This window comes from Molossus molossus, unplaced genomic scaffold (genome assembly GCF_014108415.1).
Source record: "Molossus molossus isolate mMolMol1 unplaced genomic scaffold, mMolMol1.p scaffold_m16_p_20, whole genome shotgun sequence".
NCBI classification, from domain to species: Eukaryota; Metazoa; Chordata; class Mammalia; order Chiroptera; family Molossidae; genus Molossus; species Molossus molossus.
In genome coordinates, this window is record NW_023425356.1 from 50,726,422 (window position 1) to 50,747,579 (window position 21,158).

The window sequence follows — 21,158 nt, forward strand, 5'->3', positions numbered from 1 at the left end:
ATCATGGCACCCCTGCTCTCCACCCTCCATGAGCTCCAGACATCATGCACCCCTGCTCTCCATCCTCCATGAGCTCCAGGCATCATGCACCCCTGCTCTCCACCCTCCATGACCTCCAGGCATCATGGCACCCCTGCTCTCCACCCTCCCTGAGCTCCAGGCATCATGCACCCCTGCTCTCCACCCTCCATGAGCTCCACACATCATGCACCCCTGCTCTCCACCCTCCGTGAGCTCCAGACATCACGCACCCCTGCTCTCCACCCTCCATGAACTCTAGACATCATGCACCCCTGCTCTCCACCCTCCATGAGCTCCAGACATCACGCACCCCTGCTCTCCACCCTCCATGAACTCTAGACATCATGCACCCCTGCTCTCCACCCTCCATGAACTCTAGACATCATGCACCCCTGCTCTCCACCCTCCCTGAGCTCCAAGGTGCTGTCCCGAGCAGCACTGTGCAGCCCCGTGCCCACCATGGTCAGGAGCGCCCGCGGCGGTGCAGCGCGAGCATCCACACCGGCACGCACTGCGCTGGGAAGCCGCCCTGCGGCTCCTGGCCCAGCACCGCCAGCCCGCTCTTCCGCACCAGGCTGTGCAGGATGCGCAGGTCCCGGGTCACGCTGCTGTCAGAGAGGTCCAGCGTGCAGCCCTCCCGAGCCACGTTGTCCTTCAGGATGATGACGCCGTGCTCTCTCAGGCCCTCTCGGCACCGGCGCAGAAATGCAAGGAGGTCTTTATCGGTCAGGTACCCTGCAGAGGAGGCCAAGGGGATGGGCAAACGGGGAACAGTGGGTGGGAAAGAAGGCGAGTAGGAAAGAACCGGGAGACCACGTGTTTACTCAGTCGTGGATTTTTACCAGCCTGGGTTGTTTTCATTGCAGAAGGCTTTGAGAATTTACATAAAAGGACAGTTATCTTCGTTGAGGGGGCTTGGTGCCCTGTCTGTAAAACAGATAGTATACTGCCTGGTCTATCTACCTCACAGGAATGAGATAAACTATTGCCCTTCCCGTGGGTCCTGTCCATGTCCCTCCTACAGTCCAACTCTGCCATTCATCTGTGTCTTCAACACACACACACACACACACACCCCAAAATCTAATTCACTGTTGTCTCATTTCCTGGGGATTTAAATCTAAGAAAGTCTGGTTTTGCCAGTAAATGGGAATAAACTTTTTTTGGCCCCACTTTCTAGTGTATTTCAAGTATTCAGATTTCCTCTAGGATTTAGCTCGGTCCAGAGGCACTCCACCCCTAAGGATGGAGACTGTCGGCTTCTCCAGAGGACATTAGGGGAGAGATCAGAAAGGCCAGAGCTTTTCAAGGTTTCTCCTGATACTACGGCCAGCTGACTGCTCCAGGCACAACTGCAGCTAGATCTCCCTTTGTGCCCTTGTTCCCTCTCTGCTGACCCTCAAATGAGCCCCAGTGCCGTCTTCTCTTTGTGGGGAGGGGAGAAGGGCAGGTGCGAGGCCATGCAGGACTAACCGGAGACCCACTGAATCCAGATGACATCGTATCTCCCCAGCGGGGGTGTGAATTTCTGCAGACTGCAGCAGTGATAGCTTTTCACCTGGTCTCCCTTGGCCTGCAGGTAGTGCTGGGCTTCGAGGAGGAACGAGTCCATCATGTCCACCAGCTCCACGCTGTTGAAAACTGGCAACAAGACATGCTTGCTGACCCTTCCGATCCCAGAGCCGCAGTCCAGGGCACAGTCCGTGCCAGCTCTCCCGGGCCCCTGCACAAAGGTACGGACACCCACTCTGAGCCTTGGACACTCCAGTTACCTCACGTCACCTTTATGTAGGTCAGTCTCATAAAATAAGATGCACTGTTTTAAGAGCGTCATTCAACGAGTTTGGACAGATGTGTACAGGCGCACACCTACTACTTCAATCAGATTATAGAACATCCAGTTACCTCTTCCAAAAAACACCCAAACGTCTCTAGTTTTGCTTGCTTCATTTTACCTGACTGTAGGTCTTTAAAAATTTTTCAAAATAGGATTTTAGAAAATCATGTCTCAGGTTTAAAAACTTGGTAATTTTCTCTAAGAAATGGGTCATTGAAAAGCCCTATGAAAATAGAGCTTTGTTACCTGTCATTCTGGGTCAAACCACAGCTAAGTGGGCCTACACTGTAGCTTCTTACTTGATTTAGAAGGCGAAGCTGGGAGAGCCCTTCTGAGGTTTGAAAGTACCTTAAAAATTTGTTCAATGAACACGTTTCGATCCATATTAGTGTAATTGAGATTTTCGTTGTTTTCAAAACTGGTTTGGGGGACTTTGAAGGATCTGTTCTTTTGGTAGGTTGGAAATTTTGAGAACCTGAGCTGAGCTCAGTCTCATGGTCAGACCAGGATGTCACTCCAGGCCCGGCCTCAGTGCCACACACACGAGCCGGCGGGTAACAGGTGGTGGTAGCAACGTCTGCTGTGTCTTCTCCTGCCGTTTGTACTGTTTGCTGCTTTTGTACCAGAAACCACAGGAGTCACTGGGCACAAAACCCCTTACGTGCTTTTTAAGTATGACTGTGCATTAAATGAATGAGGGTGAAGGATGGGGAGAGAGATGGCAAAGGTAGGGAATCAACCAGTGTAAACTTTCTCAAACTTGCTTCTGTGCAGTAATGTATACAAATGGTCATATACATATACCTGGTCATGTACATACACATGGCCAGCTGAATCTGTGAGATGTCTGTGCACACCTCTCCATTTCGCCAAGGCTCAGCTGGTCTGATTTATTAGGTCAAAACTGGGATGGCCGTTGAGTAGGTTTTGTGCCAGAAATTTCAGTAAAAGATATTTGAAGCTGCCAATGAAGATCTGAAGGAGAAAGCCCACTCTTGATTTCTCGGGAACGAAGGCTTTTTTAAAAATCAAAGATAAAACAAAATTTGGCCCGGCTGGTATGGCTCAGGGGTGGAGCGTTGACCCATGCGCCAAGAGGTCGCTGGTTGGATTGCTGGTCAGGGCACATGCCCAGTTTTTGGGCTCGATCCCAAGTAGGGGGCATGCAGGAGGCAGCCAATCAATGTTTCCTTCTCATCAATGTTTCTATCTCTCTTTCTCCCTCTCCCTTCCTCTCTCTCTAAAAAAGAAAAATCAGTGAAAACTTATTTAAAAAAATAAAACATTTGGCTAAGGATCAAAAGGTGAAGCTTGAGCAGAAGGAAAGGTCAGAAAGGTGCTTCTCAGTCCACCCAGAAGGCCTTCCTCCTTTCAAGAAAGGTGCAGTGAGCCCTGGCCGGTTTGGCTCAGCGGATAGAGCGTCGGCCTGCGGTCCAGAGAGACCCGGGTTCGGTTCCCGCTAAGGGCACGTACCTCGGTTGCAGTTTGTCCCCGGCCCTGGTTGGTCGTGCGGGTGGCAGCCACTCAATGTGTCCCTTTCACGTTGATGTTTCTCTGTCTCTCTTTCTCTCTCCCTCCCACTCTATCTGAACAAAAAACGGAAAAATGTCCTCGGGTGAGGATAAAAAAAAAAAAAAATTTACAGAAAGGTGCAGTGAGGCAGAAAATGAAGCAGCTGCAGCTACTTTCCAAACAGAATGCCGATACCCGGGATTTACGGAATGCTCGGAGTAGCAGGCTCGTTGCATCCATGAAAACTAGCACAATCGAAACAATTCCGCAAGATGACGATCGCTCCCCAGTCTGGAGGCGAGGGAACTTCGATTTATACTGCCACACAGTTCATGCAGAACGTCAATCTGAGCAGGAGCTGTGTGAGTCCAGTTCAGCCATGTCATGGACATCATCTTGATATCATTTATTTGCTAAAGTTAGCACATTTGCAGCAAGTTTGAACGCCGTTTCCCACCGCCCCATGTCACTAGTGTTGAACGGGAAGCCAGACTTTGAATTGGGACGATCTGCCTCGTCCCGGTTGACACAAGAATAAATCATGTCAGATCCTCACATTTCCTCCCCTCTTGTCTCTTGACCTGGACACTCATTTAGCAGATTATTAAGGTCAAAGTACCAAAATATCATTCTTTAAAAGAGACTGTGTTTGTACTTAGAGGTCCCAGCTTCCCAACGAGCCTTGTCCGCTGCGAGGGACTCCTGGTCTTTGTTTGAGAAGAGCCGCTCGCTGTTCTCCAACATAAATATGCAAGGCTGAGCCGTTTCCTTCCCCGGGCCGTGGGCGTGGGGACGGGCCCTGTCTGACCAGCATCCCTGTGGTCAGCTTGGCATTCCACACGGAGTGCGAGGACAGCGGATTACTAACTAAGCCTCCAAAATGCACGGGGATCAAAGTCAGCCTCGCCACCCGGCGAGAGGAGGCACTGCTGGCCGCCAGGCTGGAGGAGAGCTGAGGTCTGCGGTCCATCAGCAACAACAGAGACATTTTTAAAAGCAGGGACTTCTTTACTTCATGAGACAAATGGAAAAAAATACATCCTGGTTAAGAGCAGGGAGTTTGGTGTCGGGCAGACCTGTCTGGGTTTCGTTCCAGCTCTGTCTCTCACTAGCGATGTAACATGGACCCTTAACCTCTCTGAGCCTCAGTTTCCACAACTGTAAAGACAAAGATGATAATAGTACTTGCCTCCCAGAATCGTGGTGAAGAGTAAACGAGAGATGCTTCTGATGGGCTTAGCAGAGCGACTGAGCATCTCAGCAAAAGCTCTGAGTGAAATCAGTCAGGGACACCGATTTAGAAATACCGCCGGTTAACCTGGCCTGGGAACAGCCTTGGCCAGCACCCCCCGCTCTGCCGTCCTTACGGCTGCAGCTGAGGTCCAGACACTTTGGCCCCAGTGGGCGTTGTATCCTGATCCTATTTCTCTCCTCGGGCCCTCGGGGCTCCCGGGAGATTGGCCAGGAAGTAAACCTTACCTCAGCACTACGGATAGTCCTAATAATGTGCTTCTAAATAGGCTGACAACCTAACCCCAAATATTTGCAATATTCACAATGTTTCCTTTATCAGAACGAAATTGGCTCCAAATGTCAAACAAACAGCTTCGGAATGAATTGGCACAAAACTTGCTTGCCTGTCAGGACTCTACGGAGCCTGCAGGACTGACGACAGCTTCATTGTTCGAACAACTACACGAAGCTGCTTAGAATATCAGGAATGTGTTCTGGGAAAGCCTGCTATTATGAATAGAAGCAGTAAATTAGATTTGTTGGGGGACAGTTAAGTGCACTAAAGTGAGCACTAGGCAAGCAGGATCCCGTTTGACCATCACGTGTCCACTGAGGCAGGTTCTGTGGTTACGCCCTAGTCAGAGGCAAGAAAACTGAGGGCTGGAGCATTTAAGTCATGACACCAAGGTTGCTTATACAATGAAAAAAAAAACAAAAAGCAAAACCACAATGACTCTACAGCCCAAGATTTTGGCCCCTACTCTTCACTGTCTCCATAGGACGTGGAGGTAGGAAGTGGAGTTTCACCCAACACCGGACTGCAAAGGGATCACATCCTTTCAAGACATTGTCTGAAATCTGTATGAAATAATATAAAGAGGTTCTGTTGTGCTTACCGTTTTTATACCAGACCCATGCACGCATTCCCTTATGACCACATCACATTTTTATGAGAAGGAGTCGATCAGTCACCCCAAAATCCCAAATGGCATGATTTCTCATCAATCATCTGGCTGTAAACTGTTTATCTGTGAGACACTAAAGGAGATGTCTTCTTAACCACCCAATTGTAATATTTGTGCTAGTTCCCCCTCGCCTGAAGCATGAGCGATTGGGTGGCCTTCGGAGGGTGAAATACCAAGTGGGACAAGCCATCGGTTCGATGTCACCAGCCTTTCTGAACATCGCAAAGCAAGTTTTCAGGCCATCCTCCTAGCTGCACCATACAGTTTTCATAGGACAAGTCATCACACAGAAGCAGGTGAGATCAAGGTTTGCAAGAACTTTGCCTCCTCATCAAGCTGTAGTTGTATGACTCACCCCAACAAATTTCCTAAGAAAGTCCCGAGAGGCCTGGATATCTGGCTTGGACAGTTCAATGAAATTTCCCATCATCCCCTCTTCTGTAGCGGGCACTTCTTGGTAGAAAAGTTTAGCTCTGGCATAGAACTGCATCTCACCATTGATGACTTGACTGGTTAAAACATACAATTTCACTGCAAATAAAATAGTAATATTTATTAATGTTTATATGACAGAACACACTCAATCTTATCGCACACTGATTTCCTCCTAGAAGCCTGTAGATTGTTCTCTGGTGGAACTGAAGTCAGAAGCCCTGGGTCTGAGTTTGGCTCCATGACGTACTTGTTTTTAGCCTTGGGGAAATTTCTTTTTTTTTTTTTTTTTTTTTATCCTCACCCGAGGACACTTTTTCATTCTTTGTTCAGATAGAGCAGGAGGAAGAGAGAGAGAGATAAACATCGATGTGAAAGGGACACATCGAGTGGCTGCCACCCGCACGACCAACCAGGGCCGGGGACAAACTGCAACCGAGGTACATGCCCTTAGCGGGAACCGAACCCGGGTCTCTCCGGACCGCAGGCCGACATTCTAACCGCTGAGCCAAACCGGCCAGGGCTGGGAAATTTCTTAACCCCTCTGAAATTCTGGTCTCTATGTGTAAATCATAATCAAGTGCCATTTCTTTCATAATTTAATACCCTATGGTTTGATAAAACTATAGCTTATCACTGTACTAAAGAAGTTCAATAATGTTTGCTACAGCAGAATATAAATGTCACAAGTTTCACAGTGAGTTTAGTTTTTTCTTTGAGCTCCCAATGTTTTATCAGAATCTAATTATGAATCCTTCCTTCTAATCACAAAGTAGATTAGAGGTAGCTATTTTTTCATCTCTTTTTCAGGCAACTCATACCCAAATACCTCTTTGTACCAACATTGTAGAAAACATGCTTGAGCTCTCTCTTCTGAAAAGAAAATCATGAAAAGGGTTATGATATTTATTGAACAACTATTCTGGACCAGATAGTGGGCCAGAAACATTCTATTAGGATACACTATGTCATTTCATTGTTTCAGAAACCATATGAGATATTTTAAGACATTTATTTTTAGGAACAAACATGTGTTTCGACTTCTTAAGGGTAAATGAGTATGCATTTAAGTGTGTTGTGTAAGTCTAAATGCATCCTTGCAGATATAAAATATTTTCATTGGAGCACATTCAGGAGGAAATGATAGAAACTGGATACAAGGGAGGAACCTCTGGTTCAACACTGTAGGCTGAATGCGTACATCTGTCTCCCTTCCTTCCCAATACTCCCCGAGAACAGTTTTAATAAACCACCCATAACAGTGCAGAAAAGGAGAGGGGACCACAATGGACTCATAATTTCAACAAATTACTGGGAGACAAAGAGCACATGGAACAAAGCTGAAGAACAGCCAGGATAGTTGCAAAAGGAAGTAAGAATCAATAAAACATCTGTCTACACACCAACCAGCGAGGAGGCAGGTGCACCCTGCCCAAGGCACCCGCACCACAGCTGCGATCCTGGGGTGGGGAGAGGGATAGGTCTCTTCCCTACAAAGATTAAATCAATTGCCTTGAGATAACTAGACCAGTTAGTGTTGCGTTCCTAGCTCCACTCATGTCGGCACGTAGAGGACGCTGAGCACCGCACCTGCTCACACTCATCAAGTCAGGTAAGACCTGCCTGGATGTAGAAAGTTTCTTATCATCCTGTCCATTCAGAGGAGACGTGGGTAACAGAGAATACCGTCTCCATTACCTAGAACCACTGGCCCTGTCCTTAACTCCTAACGGTGGGTGAACCGCGATCTCCACACAGACGGGGATAAAATGACAGCCTGAGAGACAAGGGCAGAACCGAGCCCAGGGCAATGGAAATAATTCAAGACATGATGAGAATTTAAACCAAAGCTAAACAAAAAACTTGCATAGCCTTGGAGAGAGAAGAGAACTGGTACATCCACGGATCCAAGACAACATGCCAAGAAAATGATAATTCGGAGAATAACAGAGCCTCCTTAGAAATTAAAGTTCTGGTTACCAAAAACTTTGGAATACAATACTAAGTGCATTTATCAGGACATAAACGCAAAGAAAGATACAGAAAACAGATGTAAAAAGATTAGAGCTCTAAAGACTTAATCCAGGAGGCCCAACCTCAAGCTGGCCAGGATTCTGAAAAATGTAAAAAACGGAGGAAGAAAATTATTCAAGAAATAATGTAAGAAAATTTCACAGAGCTGAAAGAGATGGTAAGATCCAACAAATACTGAGTGGCAAGGATTAAAAATAATAAGAATTAAGGAAAAGCCATGTTTGTATATATCCGTAGGAAATTTCAAGCCAGAAAGAATAATGAGAAGATTCTAAAGACATCTGAAAGGGGAAATGGTGTTTGACTTAGAGTAGGGACGCCAGATTTAGCAAGTAAAACTACAGCCCATAAAATTAATTTTGAATTTCAGAGAAGCCGTCAATAATGTATTAGTATAAGTATGCTCAAAACATCACACATCTCATGGGGCATACTTATACTTAAAACTTATTTGTTGATTACCTTAAAATCAAATTTAGCTGGTAACTTATTTATCTGACAACCCTACATTCAAAGAACTAGAGAGTCAGGTTTATAATACAAATATCATCAGAAACAGTGGAAAACAATGGCACAGTGTCATTACTATTCTGAGGAAAAATTATTTTGAAGCTAAAATTTAATCTCCGGTCAAATGTGAAAGACTATTTACCTCCTATGGATTCATTCCTCAGCTCAGTTCCTTGAAGCTGTATTTCAGCCCAATGAGGGTTGAAAATCAAGAGAAGATATGTGATAAAAGATGAGGGAATTACCCCAGGAGTCCAATGAAAAGAAATCTCCAAATCACAGATATTTATCAGATCTAGAAAGAAACCAGTTTCTACTACAACAGAAAACAATATCTTCAAGATATCTTCAATTTAGAAACATTATCTTCAAGAAGGAAAACAAACCAGATTCTGAACAATAGGCAGAGTAGGTAAGAAGAACGGAGACACTAGCATATCCTAAGGAAGATATATTTTTAGTCTCATCCACCAAAAATAAAAGACAGTTGAAAGCTCCAAGCAAATATGCAACAGTACAAAAACGTTCTGCTCAGGATATGAAGCAAACCAAAATATGACATAATTTTGAGTGGAGGGAATATAAGAAAAGAGAATCTATTTAACCTTAACTAGGAACATCTTTCCCCAGGTAACACCAAGATTGTAATATGGGACTAGCGCACGGCTTGGCTCTGAATTGAACAACAATTACGTCGTCCCAAATTTTGATTCTAAAAGTTAAAAATCCACTAAACCCTGATATCGCAGTGTTCCATTGTAATGTGCCCCGTCTGTGGGGTTACATCGGTCTTTTCCAACTTGAAGACTTTGGAGCCAATGTTTGGGCTCTTGAATGATCATAAATTTGCTGAGAAGGATATAAGACTTGGTTCCCATGCACATCATTTTCTAGAGACTAAAAATATTATTTCTCTCCCACATATATTAATTATTGTACATAGATTGTTATTTTCCAAGTACAAATCTGTTAAAAGTATTCATAAACAGATGATTTTTGCCATTGTATACACACATTAGCTACTGATTGAGAAAATGCAACATGAAAAGGAGAGGCCTTGTGTTCAAACACATTGGGAACCACTGACCTAACCAATCCGCCTCCCTAGCACGTGGTAAAGTGTAACGCGAACAGCAGGTGGCTCAATAAATGCTTACAAATTCAACAGGGGTGACAAAAACCAAGCGTCACCATCTCAGGAACATGCCTGTTCCAAATCCCTCGGCCTGCCCCAGAAAGCCAGGCTAGGAAATCCCAGTTCGTAGAGTCTTCCCAGAGTCGAATGCTCCTTGGATCACAGGCAAGCCACAGCTCAGAGATCTCCTGGATCCAAACAACGCAACGGACCAGCCACACTCGTCATCACCTGCTTAAGTCAACTAGTTGGTGGAGTCTATTAAAACCCTTAATCTGGAAATGGGAATGGTCCATTATGCCAGCAACATTTAGACCACAAGTGAATGCCAACCTCAGCAGGGGTCAGACTCAATAGGTAAGTTTTTATGGTTATGGGCTTGAGTTCTCATTTTCACCTAATTGACAGGAGCATTTCACTAAAAAGATATATGAGGTGTCATGGCCAGCCCCAGGTTCTCCCCTCCCGATAGCTCCTGCGATGGCGCAGGTCGACTCAGATAAGGTCATCGGTCATCCGCCCATGGCGCTCTGGTGGAGAAATACATCGAGTGCTTGTCCTCGTAGGACTGCAGTGTTTCTAACGGGGGTGTTGTGAGTATTCACTGAGCTCAGAGCGAACACTGAGCACAGAACCAGGCTTGTTCCCACGTCTCTCTGAAGACCTGTTTTATTCAGGGCTGTAGCTAGGTCTTCCATCGGAGACTCCAGCCAGGGTTATTTCAATGTCCCCGCTGCACGGTGTGCGACCAGCTGCCCATCGCAGGCCATTGGAAGGAGGAAGGAAATAAAGAAGGAGCCCACGAGTCTGGCTACCCACCACTCTTCCCATAATCACCCCACACAACAAGCTCTCTGTGCAGACCCTGCAGTACAGGCTCCCCAACCTTTTAAAAGAAGGGCTTTATTTTCACTTCTCCGGAGCCTTGGAATCCTCCAAAGGAGGGGAAGCCAACTCTGAGGCGCCCCAGTGGAGGGGGCACGTCCGCGGGCCGAGTTTTATTTCCAAGAGGAAAAGCTTAAATCCCTGCCGCCTGAAACTCCCTCCAGTGAAGTCAGCGTGTCGTCCATGGTCCTGCCTGTTCTCAGAGGCCCGGCTCTGAGGAAGGAAAAGAAGAAAACGGACACGAATCGAGTATTGACTACTCTCACTCATAGAATTCGTTGCATTTGATCCTTCTGACAGCCCTGCAGGTTGGAGGAAAATGAGGCTCAGAGACTTCAGTAACTCGCAGAGGTGACTGCTCTACCAACAGCCTTGTCTGAATTTGAACTCAGGACTGTGATGACCTGCACTTCATTATTAGTAAGGGCCATTTAATTTGCTTCACGGAAATTGGTCGAGGTCTTTCTGTGTGCCAGGACCCATGGGAAACGGTAAATGCGTAGATATAGAAGAGGACAAAATAGATGAGTCTCTGCTCTCGTGACACCTAGAGTCCCCCAGGGGAACTGGCTCATGGAACTGCTTTCCGTTGATGTACGTTATCATCTTCTGGGGCAAAAACCAAGGGTCGAGCAAGTTCCTCAGGGTTTGCGAGACCTTCTGATTGGGTACAAGTCATGCCGGCAGATGAGACAGGTGCTGCTTCCTTTCTGCACCACCAAGAGCTTACAGAGTTGGCTCTTTACAGGTACTCCAGCTTCTGCCACGAGAAAAGAAAAAGCTGCAAAAAAATCTGAGTTTTCACAGAGCTGGGAGCCTGCCTTCCCTGCACCCTCCATCGAAAGCGTCTGAGGGTTAACAAAAAGTCATTTGTAGATTTACCTCGATTCCCAGATGATAAAATCCTGAAGAACAGAGACTGTCTTATTAATGTTTGAATCTTCTCCAGTACACAGAACCCTCGGAGTTCCATAAATGTCTCTTGCACTGAATATAATGAACTAATTCAAAAGAAGAAATGTCTGGTGTTTCTTTCTCTAAGAAGCAGTGACTTTCCCTGTGGCAGAAACATTTACTAGAGACCAAATATGCACCGGCCCCCTCATCTCCCAGCACCCTCGCTGTTAGGCAAGGGCATGTGACTAGTCCTGGGCAATAGTCTCTAAACAGATGCACTGTATGTCTTTCTGGGACAAACTCTTTTAAGGGCTGGTCAGCAAATTTGGCTCCTGTCTTCCCTTGCCATGGTGACAAGTGATGTTTTGGATGGAGGAGCCTTTATCATCCTGAATCCCTGCATGCCTGTGTGGAACATAGCCCCTGCCCCCTAATAATGCATGTTGGAATGATGTAGCAAAAGTGAAAATTAACCTTTCTACATTCGGCCTTGGAGATTTCAGGATTAATTTGTCATTGCAGGCTAGCCAGGTCCATACTGAGTAAAATAGCCCTCCACTATGAACATCCAAGAGATACTTTGGATGGGGCTAGCTCTATTAGTCTCCGGGGAAACTGTCTGGGCTGAATCACAGGATCCGAGAAGATAAGCAGGACCCATTTATGGAAAACAGCTAAGTCAAATGGAGGCACCGTTGGCTTAGAATCCACTGATGGTTCTCCCCTGCATTTGTGGACCCCTGTGGGTGCTCCAGAGTGCCCCCAGAGCCAGGGGTGAGGCGAGGAGGGCAGAGCCAGGAAGCAGAGAGATTTCATGTTTCCCTGTGTTTTACCTTGGGCTTCCTCAGAAGACTGTCAAAAGATTTGATTTTAATAGTAATGGGTTTTAGTGGGTGTCTTTTTGTTTGTTTGTTTGTTTGTTTGTTTGTTTGTTTGTTTGTTTAAGTTTGGAAGTCACCGATAAACCATCAGCACATTCACAACGGAGAAAAATAGATAAGATCAATATGACTATTCTAGGTAGGAAAAAAAAAAGATGGAAGCCAAATGTAAATCATACTCTGCTGGTCCCAAATAATTTTCATCTGGGTTTCAGAAAAGACTGTTTTCTTCTCACTTTTCAATTCATCTTCAACTTCAGAGGTGAGTTCCTTTTCTCTCTAATAATTATTTTGAAAACTTACTAGCCGTCTGCCCCTTGTTAGTGATTGCAATTGACGTCCTAAGAGAATTATTTATAGACAGTGTGGTCTACCAGAAAGAGCCCTGGCCTTTGGTATCTGGATGAGCTCTCGTCCATCCCTGGATTTTCTTTTTCTCGTTGGAAAAAAAGAAGATGGAGGTGAGAGTCGATGAGAAATTTTTTATAAGAAATGTATATAAACAGACCTGGAAGTATTTGCATGTCTAGAAGGTCCCCTCAGAAATGGGTGTATGCAAAGAGACGTTGGCAGGCTGCTCGCACGCTGTTTCTTGAACGCAACACAAGGAATTATGGGACCCCTTTCAGGTCTGGCCACCATGGCCCCCAAGTGCCTGGCGGGGCTCTCAGCCAGCCTAAGCAAACAGCCTGTGCTGCGGCATACTGGTCCTGCTTTCGCTGGGGGAAATAAATCAAAGGGAGACACTTTGCTCATTAATTGGAAGTTATTTCCCTTTCAGTGCTGTTAAGAGAGCCCCGCAGTGACCACTTCACGGAGGCTAAGAACAGTAGTGTGGAAACCAGGTAAGTGTTTCATTGCCTTATTGTCCAATTCCCTAAAAATTAAAGGAAATAAGAAATGGAGACACACTGCTGCCCTAGTGTTTCCCTCAGTATTCAAAGCCCAAACTAAAATCTGCTCCTTTTAAACTCAGAAAGGCCAGAGAGGATTAGGTGGAGTGTGTGAGCATGCACACGCACATGCATGCACACACGCACATGTGTGCACACACGCACGCACATGCACGCACGCACATGCACACACGCACACACATGCACGCACATGCACACCAAGAACACATTGATCTGTTACTCCAGCAACTCGTCTATTTAGGGTTCAGTTGATACACTACTGCATTAATACTTGCAAACTGAGCTACCTAACTTGCCCACCTTTATGTTCTCGTAAATATTAAAAATAGAAATTAGTTTCTGTAAGCCTGGTAGTCAGTTAACCGACACCCGGAAAATAAAATCACTGTGCCCCCGCAGGGGCATGGAAATGCCAGAACAGAGACCTGACTTGCCAGGCCGCTCCTGGGCTTTGCACAAAGAATGTCATTGACACGCCTGAGCCCACTGACATCTTTGCGGGTTCTTTGTGTCTGAAAAGTGTCCTTGTTCCAACTGCTCTATCCGAAGCCCCACAACCTCACGCAGCGCCTCCAGACAGGGCTCCTTCCTGGTCTAGCTGCCCTGACTCACTTACCCAGGGGGGTTTTCTCCAGCAGGTAGAGATAGCTCTGAAAGAAGTCATTGCGAATGGCTTTGTGAAGGACAAAGGACATACTATGTCGACAGAGTTCATCATCGGTCCTCTGCCAGCGGGATCTGAAGGCGAAGTGGGCTCCCAGGTGGGCCATGGAGAAGGGGGGCTTGTTATTCCCACAGAGAGAGGAAGCTCGCTTGGCTGTTCCTTTGAATCTGCTCTCCCTTCCTACACGAACTTGAGACTGTCACTTTACACCAGTGGCCTGCCCATCTATATCAGGACAGGCCACATGGGGCCGGGGGAGGGGCTCAGGCACCGAGGCAGGTTCTTGGCTCCTCCACCCGTCTGATTGCTTGGGCGACACCACTCCAAGCCAGCAGGTGCTAAGTGAAGATGGAAACCGGCGGAGTGAGATCCTGCCTCAGCCGGGAAACAGCACGTCTCCCTCCTTCAGCTGCCCCCTCACAGGGCAGCAGCCACAGCCTCCAGCGCCCTGAAGATTTGCCCTCACTGATGCCTCCACGCAGTAGCCTCATTTCCATTTCAAAGAGTCGTGACTATTTTGCGAGAGATCCCGTTCCCTGACTTCCATCCACTCCTCCTGGAACACGGAATCCTCAAGTTACAAGGGCCCTTCAGCGTCATCTGAGCCACCCACACCCTTTCATCAGGCCAGTGTCCCCGAGTCATCTCACAAAGATGGATGTGTGTTTCCCATTTTGAAGGGTCTTCAAGAGACATAAGTATATGAAAGCCCGTTCTGATGTTAAACGCCCTTCTGTCAGCAAACTCTTCCATCTCGCTTGCCCCAAACAACACCGCGTCGGGAAGCCGGCTCCTTCCGCTCTGCCTACGGTGGGTGTGCTCTTCCTCCTAAGTGCTCATTTGGTTCCCGGACTGAGTATCTTCCGACTGTCCTTCCAGGTCTGTCCCGGTCTCTCCACAGGACTGTGTGCCCCAGAGGCTGAGCTGTGTTGACCGCATCAGTGGCCTCTCTGGCCCTCTGGCTTCTGGTTGGGTTCATCCAATGGGTAGTGCTTTCGGGAGCCTGGGGGGGAGTGAGTCAGCTATTATTCCCCTGAACCTTCCCGTGGGGACGCCGGAGCTGACTGCGCAGACAGCGGAAGCCCTGGCTCCCGTCTGGGCCGTCTGGGCGTCTTCTCTTCGGGTTCCGGGAGCTGCTCCCACCTCGCTGCTCCAGGCTTTGGGTTAGTGAGGTACTGGGCTGTTGCAAACCTCGGAGAAATCACTGCTCCTTGTAATTTCCCTATACTCACCCACACTTTGTAAATAGTCCCTTTATTAAACCCACTTAAATTCTCAATTTGTGAATGCCATCGGTTTCCCGTAAGGACAATGCCTACCATACTTCCCGTTTAACGTTCCTAACAAGAAAGTCCACAAGAACTCAATATTCCATTGGCCCTATGCCCCGTGCAACCACTGAGCACCCCATGTCCCCAAACAGACACACACACACACAGTACACACAAATGCACACATTATAGCAGACAGTTCTAAGACAGCCCCTGGAGATCCCTACCTCCTGCCTGATATTCATGCCTTTGTGTAATCTCCTTTCCTGAATGTGAGCTAGACCTACTGCCTCCCTTCTACACAATACAATACGACAGAAGTGATGGATGTCACTTCCGAGATTAGGCCACGAGAAGACTGTCGTGGGCGTCTTCTTTGGTCTCTTGCTCACTTGCTCCGAGGAAAGCCACCTGCCTGTTGTGAACTGCCCTGCAGAGAGGCCCCCATATCTAGGGACAGAAGCCCTTTGGTGCAACAGCCCAGGAGGAACTGAATTCTGTGCCAACCATGAGTGAGCTTGGAAGAAGGTCCTGCCCCAGCCAACCCGGTAAGAGACCTTGAGCCAGCTAAGCCACACCCAGGTCACTACCCGCAGAAGTTAATGTCTGTTCTTTCATGCAGCTAAATTTTGAAACAGTTTGTTACAACACCGCAGAGCATCGCTAATTCACACATCATCAGTAAAATGTTTTTAAGATGTGGAATCTAGCCATGATCTTTCTTTAAATCTAACGGGTGCATTAATCTTTTGCTCGGACCGGGCGCCAGGATTCCATTGGCTTGACTCTGACTTAGGTTCCTTTGCTTCTATTTTCCCGTTTTCCCTCGTCCACCTCAAGGGGCAGCCATTTAACTGGGGGGAGGGGCGGTTGTTTCCATCCGTGCCTCAGACCGCAATCCGAGCTATCCATTTCCCCCTTGCCAGAGTGTTGGTTGATTGATGAGGGCATCGTCCAGTCCCGAGTCAATCAGTACACGGTGTTCCTCCAGCTCCAGTGTCCCTGGGAGAGTGGGCACATCGTCCAGGTCTGCTATTGTGGATGCTTGCTTGAGTTGGGTTTCTGTGCCAGCAGCACGGAGTTGGTCTTCCTAACATATGATACCATCTTGCCTCACTTTTACTCAAGACATTCTCATCGGGATGGAGATCATGTAGATGATATCACACAGAACAGGAAACGTCGAACGAGAACATTTCCTGGAGTTAAGAATCAAGGTTCTTAACTGGGATGTAAAAGAACTGGCTGAGAAACTGGTTTCCACCCCTCACACCCGGGGCCACTCGGACAGAGTCGCAGTCCCTGAGCCCCACTTCCCTCTGCTGTGATATGAAGACGATGGTAAGAGTACCCACCTCGTGACTGTCGTGGGAATTAAATGTGCTCTGTGGAAGCCAGCACAGTGCCTGGCACACGCGACGTATTCGAGAAATGCTATGGTTTAGCATTGCCACCTTTGGAAACGAGTGGGTGATGAGTTATAGGTCTTGAAAATATTTATTCGATTTATCTTTATTGTGGAAAGTATTACAGATATCCCTCCTTTTTTATTCCTACTGACCCCCTCCACGCTCTGCCCCCCCCCCTTCACCATTGGTCATGCACCTATGCGTATGAGCTACTTGGTTTATACCTCACACACCCCTCCCCCGCTGCCCCTCCCCCCTGCCTCTGAGGATTGTCCGTCTGTGCCCTATTTCCCTGTCTCTGGATCTGTTTTGTTCGTCAGTTCATTTTGTTCACTAGATTCCACAAATAAGTGAGATCACGTGATACTTGGAAGTATGTTACATCTCTCTGGGTCTTGGGTTCTGTTCCGTGTGACACTGCCTTTTGCGGAATGTCACCAGGTGTTCAGGAGCTGAGAGGAACTTCAAAGGCAGTGTGCTCTGAGGGCTCCTGCATCTACGTTCCGAGCTCCCTGCGGCTGTAGGAGAGCTCAGGGTCTTCTCTGCTCCTTGTCTTCATCAGGGCGTGCAACAGGAGGCAGGTTCTTAACCCCAACGTTTAGCGATGTTTGGATAACCCCTCCTGCTAACCCCTCCTGCGCTGAGAGGGTCAGGGTTGGGTCCTAGGAGAGAGACGGGCCGTCGCTGACTTCAGCTGCTCCGTCTCCCTTGTTTGGTGACTGGTGTCGGCAAGTTGCTCCCTGTTTGCAGAACTGATTTTCTTTCACTGTAAAATGGACATTGGTCCCTTGTTTGGCGGTGGACTCCGAGGTGATCGAAGAGCTGTATTCCGGGGCCATAACTTCTGGGCGGGGATGCAAGGCCGTCGGGGATCACAAAGGGCCTCGGTCAGCTTCTGCCGATCTGTGAGTCGCACTCGGCTGTGTGACCACGTCTCCCACCAGCGTAGCTCGCGTCCCTGCACTTGTTTCCTGGTGTGAGTACATCTCCTGTCGCAGCTGAAACGCTCTGCTGGCTGCCACCTCACACCGCTCGTGGCCGTGCTCACACCGAGCGGATGAGGCTCCGCTCGAGTCTGGCCCAGTTGCAAGGCCGGAGGGAGCGCGGTGCGTGGAGGAGAGAAGCCCGGCCGCGGCACGAGCCGGGGGATACTGAACCCATCCAGGCTGGCTTGGCTTCTCGCCAGCGATCCTTTGGTGAGGGGTGAGCTGCTGTTAAAAACGAAACTATCCTGGGAGAGACTCAGAAGTAAGAACGATGACGGGAGCACAAGTACGCGTAGAAAGTACGCTTAGTTAGTAGGCGAGGAGCTGAATGCTGGGGGAAACCTGCTCCATGCAAAGCACCTACCACCCTAAAGTGTCGTCATACTGTGAACTGAGGTCCAGGAGATTCCTAGGTGAGCCCCTGTTTACCTTCAACTTGTATTGTTCAAGACGTTTCCCCGGAGAACACGTTCCTTAGGTAATCACGGAACGCCTGCTGTTCAATTTGGCGAACAATTGGGTCAGTCTCTTTGACAAGCTACTGTGGTAGACTCTTGATAAAAAGTAAATGTTATTTTCTTGTTGCGAGTAACATTAATTTGCTGATACTTCCAATAGCAATGATACCTAAGTGCTTTAAATAGCAATGCTTACTGAATCCCGAGAACAATGCTAGGAGGTCTACCTGTTTTCCAAGTGCAGAAAATGGGGCTTAGGGAGATTAGGCTTCAGCTCAACATCACACAACAAATGAATCACCGCATCAAAATTTGAACTAGAATCTGAATATATAAATATGTATATATACTTGGTGGCTGGAATAAAAATAATCTGTGAACAGCTGAATAAGGATTTCCCAGCTCCCCACTCAGGGAGATAGCTTTCAAAGACTGAAACAATAGGCCGAAATCATCGGCATAATTACCTTTCGGATAAAATTATCAATGTATGTCTTTATATACAGGTTTCAGTGAAAATTAATGGTGAGAATACAGAAGGGGTCTTTCTTGCCGGATCAACCGAACGTGTATTTGTGCTGAGATGGGCGTTTAAGTAGACTTTAAGCCTGGAGTGAGAGACCAGTGTGCAAAATTGTGCCAAGAGCCTTCCCCGTGGGGCTCCTCGTACGGACCACCAGGCCTTACTTCACCCCATACTCATCCAACCTGACGCGGAGGGTTTGCCTGTTTCCTTCTCACGCTTTAAGAAACGGGCGCCTAATCAAAGTTAGCCCTGACCACACCTGGGAAGCCAGGAGCAAAGCCCATCGCCTTCCCGGTGCTTGGAGTATGTGGCACCAGGGGGGCTGAGAGGACCTGGTTTCATCCACTCGGGCCGCCTGGAGGAGAACAGCCTGTCCACTGGGCGTCTGAGCCAATCAGATTCAAGGTCAGCAGTCGGGTCTCAACTTAACAATCGTTATTAAATGAAAATGGGGCTTGAGATAAATGACCCTTCGCAGCTGAAGAAATATTTAAACCCATAATTTTCAGGTGAAGTCATTCACTTTCACAGACGGAAAGGCTGTAGTGACCCTTGAAGGGCGCTTTCCTGTCTCGCTGGGGAGGGGACAGTTCAGCTGGGCTGCTTGGCGCTCCGTAGGGGCTTGGACTCCCCAAGCATTTCGATTTAAAAAAATACATTCACATCTCTAATAAGGAGAGCAATGGCCCTGCTTCAAACATCTGTTTAGGGTGTGTGTGTGTGTGTGTGTGTGTGTGTCTCATTTTCCTCATTTATGTTAATTGAAGAAATTATAAAATATTCAAGTTCACGTCAGACTTCTTTAAAAAACAGCAGTGCTTGATTTCACATCCTTTTCATATTTCACTATGACTTCAGGTTGGTAAAAGTGCACAGAACACTATCTAGGCAAATTCATCCTTGCACGTTTTCCCTAACCAAACGGTATTAGGTAATTATTCACAAAAGAAAATGAAATTATACTTCCTTGAGAAGTTACTTCTTAAAATCCCCACTCCGTACATCAGGAAACTGAGGCACTAGAGGTTGCACCTGTGCCCACAGTCACATGGTTCATAAGATGTCCAGCTGTGAGTGTGAAGCCAGGTAGCTTGGCCGGAGCGTCCACTCTCTCACCTCTGCACCGAAGCGCATCGGCCTAAGGCATCGTTGCCTGTAGGCATCAGGCCGTTAACAGTCCGTCCCTCAGGCCTGGCTGGTTTGGCTCAGCGGTTAGAGCGTTGGCCCACGGACCAAAGAGTCGTGGGTTTGATTCCGATCAAGGGCACGTACCTCGGTTGCAGTTTGCTCCCCAGCCCTGGTCGGGGTCGTGGGGGAGGCAACCAATCGATGTGTCTCTCTCACGTCGATGTTTCTGTCTTTCTCTCTCCCTGCCTCCCTCCAACTCTATCTGAAAATCAGTGGAAACATATCCTCAGGTGAGGAGTTACAAAAGGAAAGTTCACCCCCCGTTACTGGAGTCTGTATCCCGCTGAATGCCCTGGTATCACCTCCAGCTTTCACTCTGCTGTTGAATTCCTTTTTCTGTTTCTGCTGCCTGGACGTTTCCAGGTCATTTTTTAAGCACAAGAAAGTGTTTAAACGTTTGAATTGTTCTCCTAGTCTCTCAGGCTGCCCTCACCAAATGCCACGAAGAGGGCAGCTTGAACCTCGACATTTCTCTCTCCCGGTCCGGCAAGGCTGGTGCAAACGGGTAGGCTCCTTCTTACTTTCCATCAGCTGGAGAGCTGCCTATAAACCGAGGGGAAAGGGTTTTTTAAAAAATCTGTTCTATTGTCAGTAAAGCAGCAAAAAAGTCTTATTGTTGCAGAATTCCCATCTCAAAGGATCTCTACAGGGCTCGTCGGTAGAAGAGGAAAAACACGTGTGTCTTCGGTGACGCAGGCTGCACGGGCCCCGGGAAAGCAATGGCTGGGATGGCCGAAGGTCGTCACCGGGGACACGGGATTAGAGCCTGGTCAAAGCAGCAAATAAAAAACATTTACAAAGCTCTTAAAAGAGCCTGACAAGGGAAGCTTAAATCTTATTTAAAGGGTTGGGTTGTACTAAGCCTTGAAAAATGCAATCCTCCGGAGGACTATATCTCACTGAGAAAGCCCCACGTAAGTTTATCATGTATCCAACACCTAGACATTGGGCCTCGGAGACCGTAGGATAATATTTCCTCTGAATTAGCACTGGAGCTTGGAAGTGACATTTGTAAGAGGCAGGCTTGAAACTCCAGAACTTTCCCCGTAACAAGTGATCACTCTGAGCTGAAAAAGTGCTTACTGCAGAGAGAAGGTGCCATGATTTACATCTTGGAGAAGCTTCCCCTTTCACACAGAGCTACTTACTAGAAGACGCATGTGTTGCTTTTTCTTACGTTTCTAACTGAAGTTGTCTTTTGATTGATGCTCACGGCAGGGTGTATCTGTTTCCGCGTGTTTGTATTTTTTCAGTTCCGCCATGTCCAAAGGAATGATTGTACAAAGCCTGGTGCCAGGTGACATCTGCACCCGAATTATGCTCATTGTGGGGAAACATCCCGAAATGCCAGTCCTGGGCCCGGGTAGCTTCCGAAGCTTTACCGACGGACCCTTCCCTGC

At 47.6% G+C, this 21,158-nt stretch overlaps 1 protein-coding gene across 1 annotated transcript; it reads right to left on the reverse strand.

Annotated features, from left to right (window-relative positions):
* Positions 1 to 484: 484 nt before the first annotated feature.
* METTL11B (methyltransferase like 11B) lies at positions 485 to 14,079 on the reverse strand. Its single transcript, XM_036273585.1, has 4 exons — positions 13,873 to 14,079; positions 5,924 to 6,099; positions 1,495 to 1,744; positions 485 to 756 (listed from the first exon to the last, which is right to left on the reverse strand). Exons 1-4 carry the CDS (start codon positions 14,024 to 14,026, stop codon positions 485 to 487), a joined length of 852 nt encoding a protein of 283 aa, XP_036129478.1. The 5' UTR covers positions 14,027 to 14,079.
* Between the last annotated feature and the right edge of the window lie 7,079 nt (positions 14,080 to 21,158).

Bases quoted from the DNA above. Each gene is read 5' to 3' on its own strand.
- METTL11B (XM_036273585.1), bottom strand. From the start codon at position 14,026: ATGGCCCACCTGGGAGCCCACTTCGCCTTCAGATCCCGCTGGCAGAGG. The intron at 6,100-13,872 runs GTAAGTGAGTCA...TTTTATTTGCAG, and splicing joins GCTGGAGAAAACCCCCCTGG to TGAAATTGTATGTTTTAACC. The intron at 757-1,494 runs GTTAGTCCTGCA...CCTCCTCTGCAG, and splicing joins CTGGATTCAGTGGGTCTCCG to GGTACCTGACCGATAAAGAC.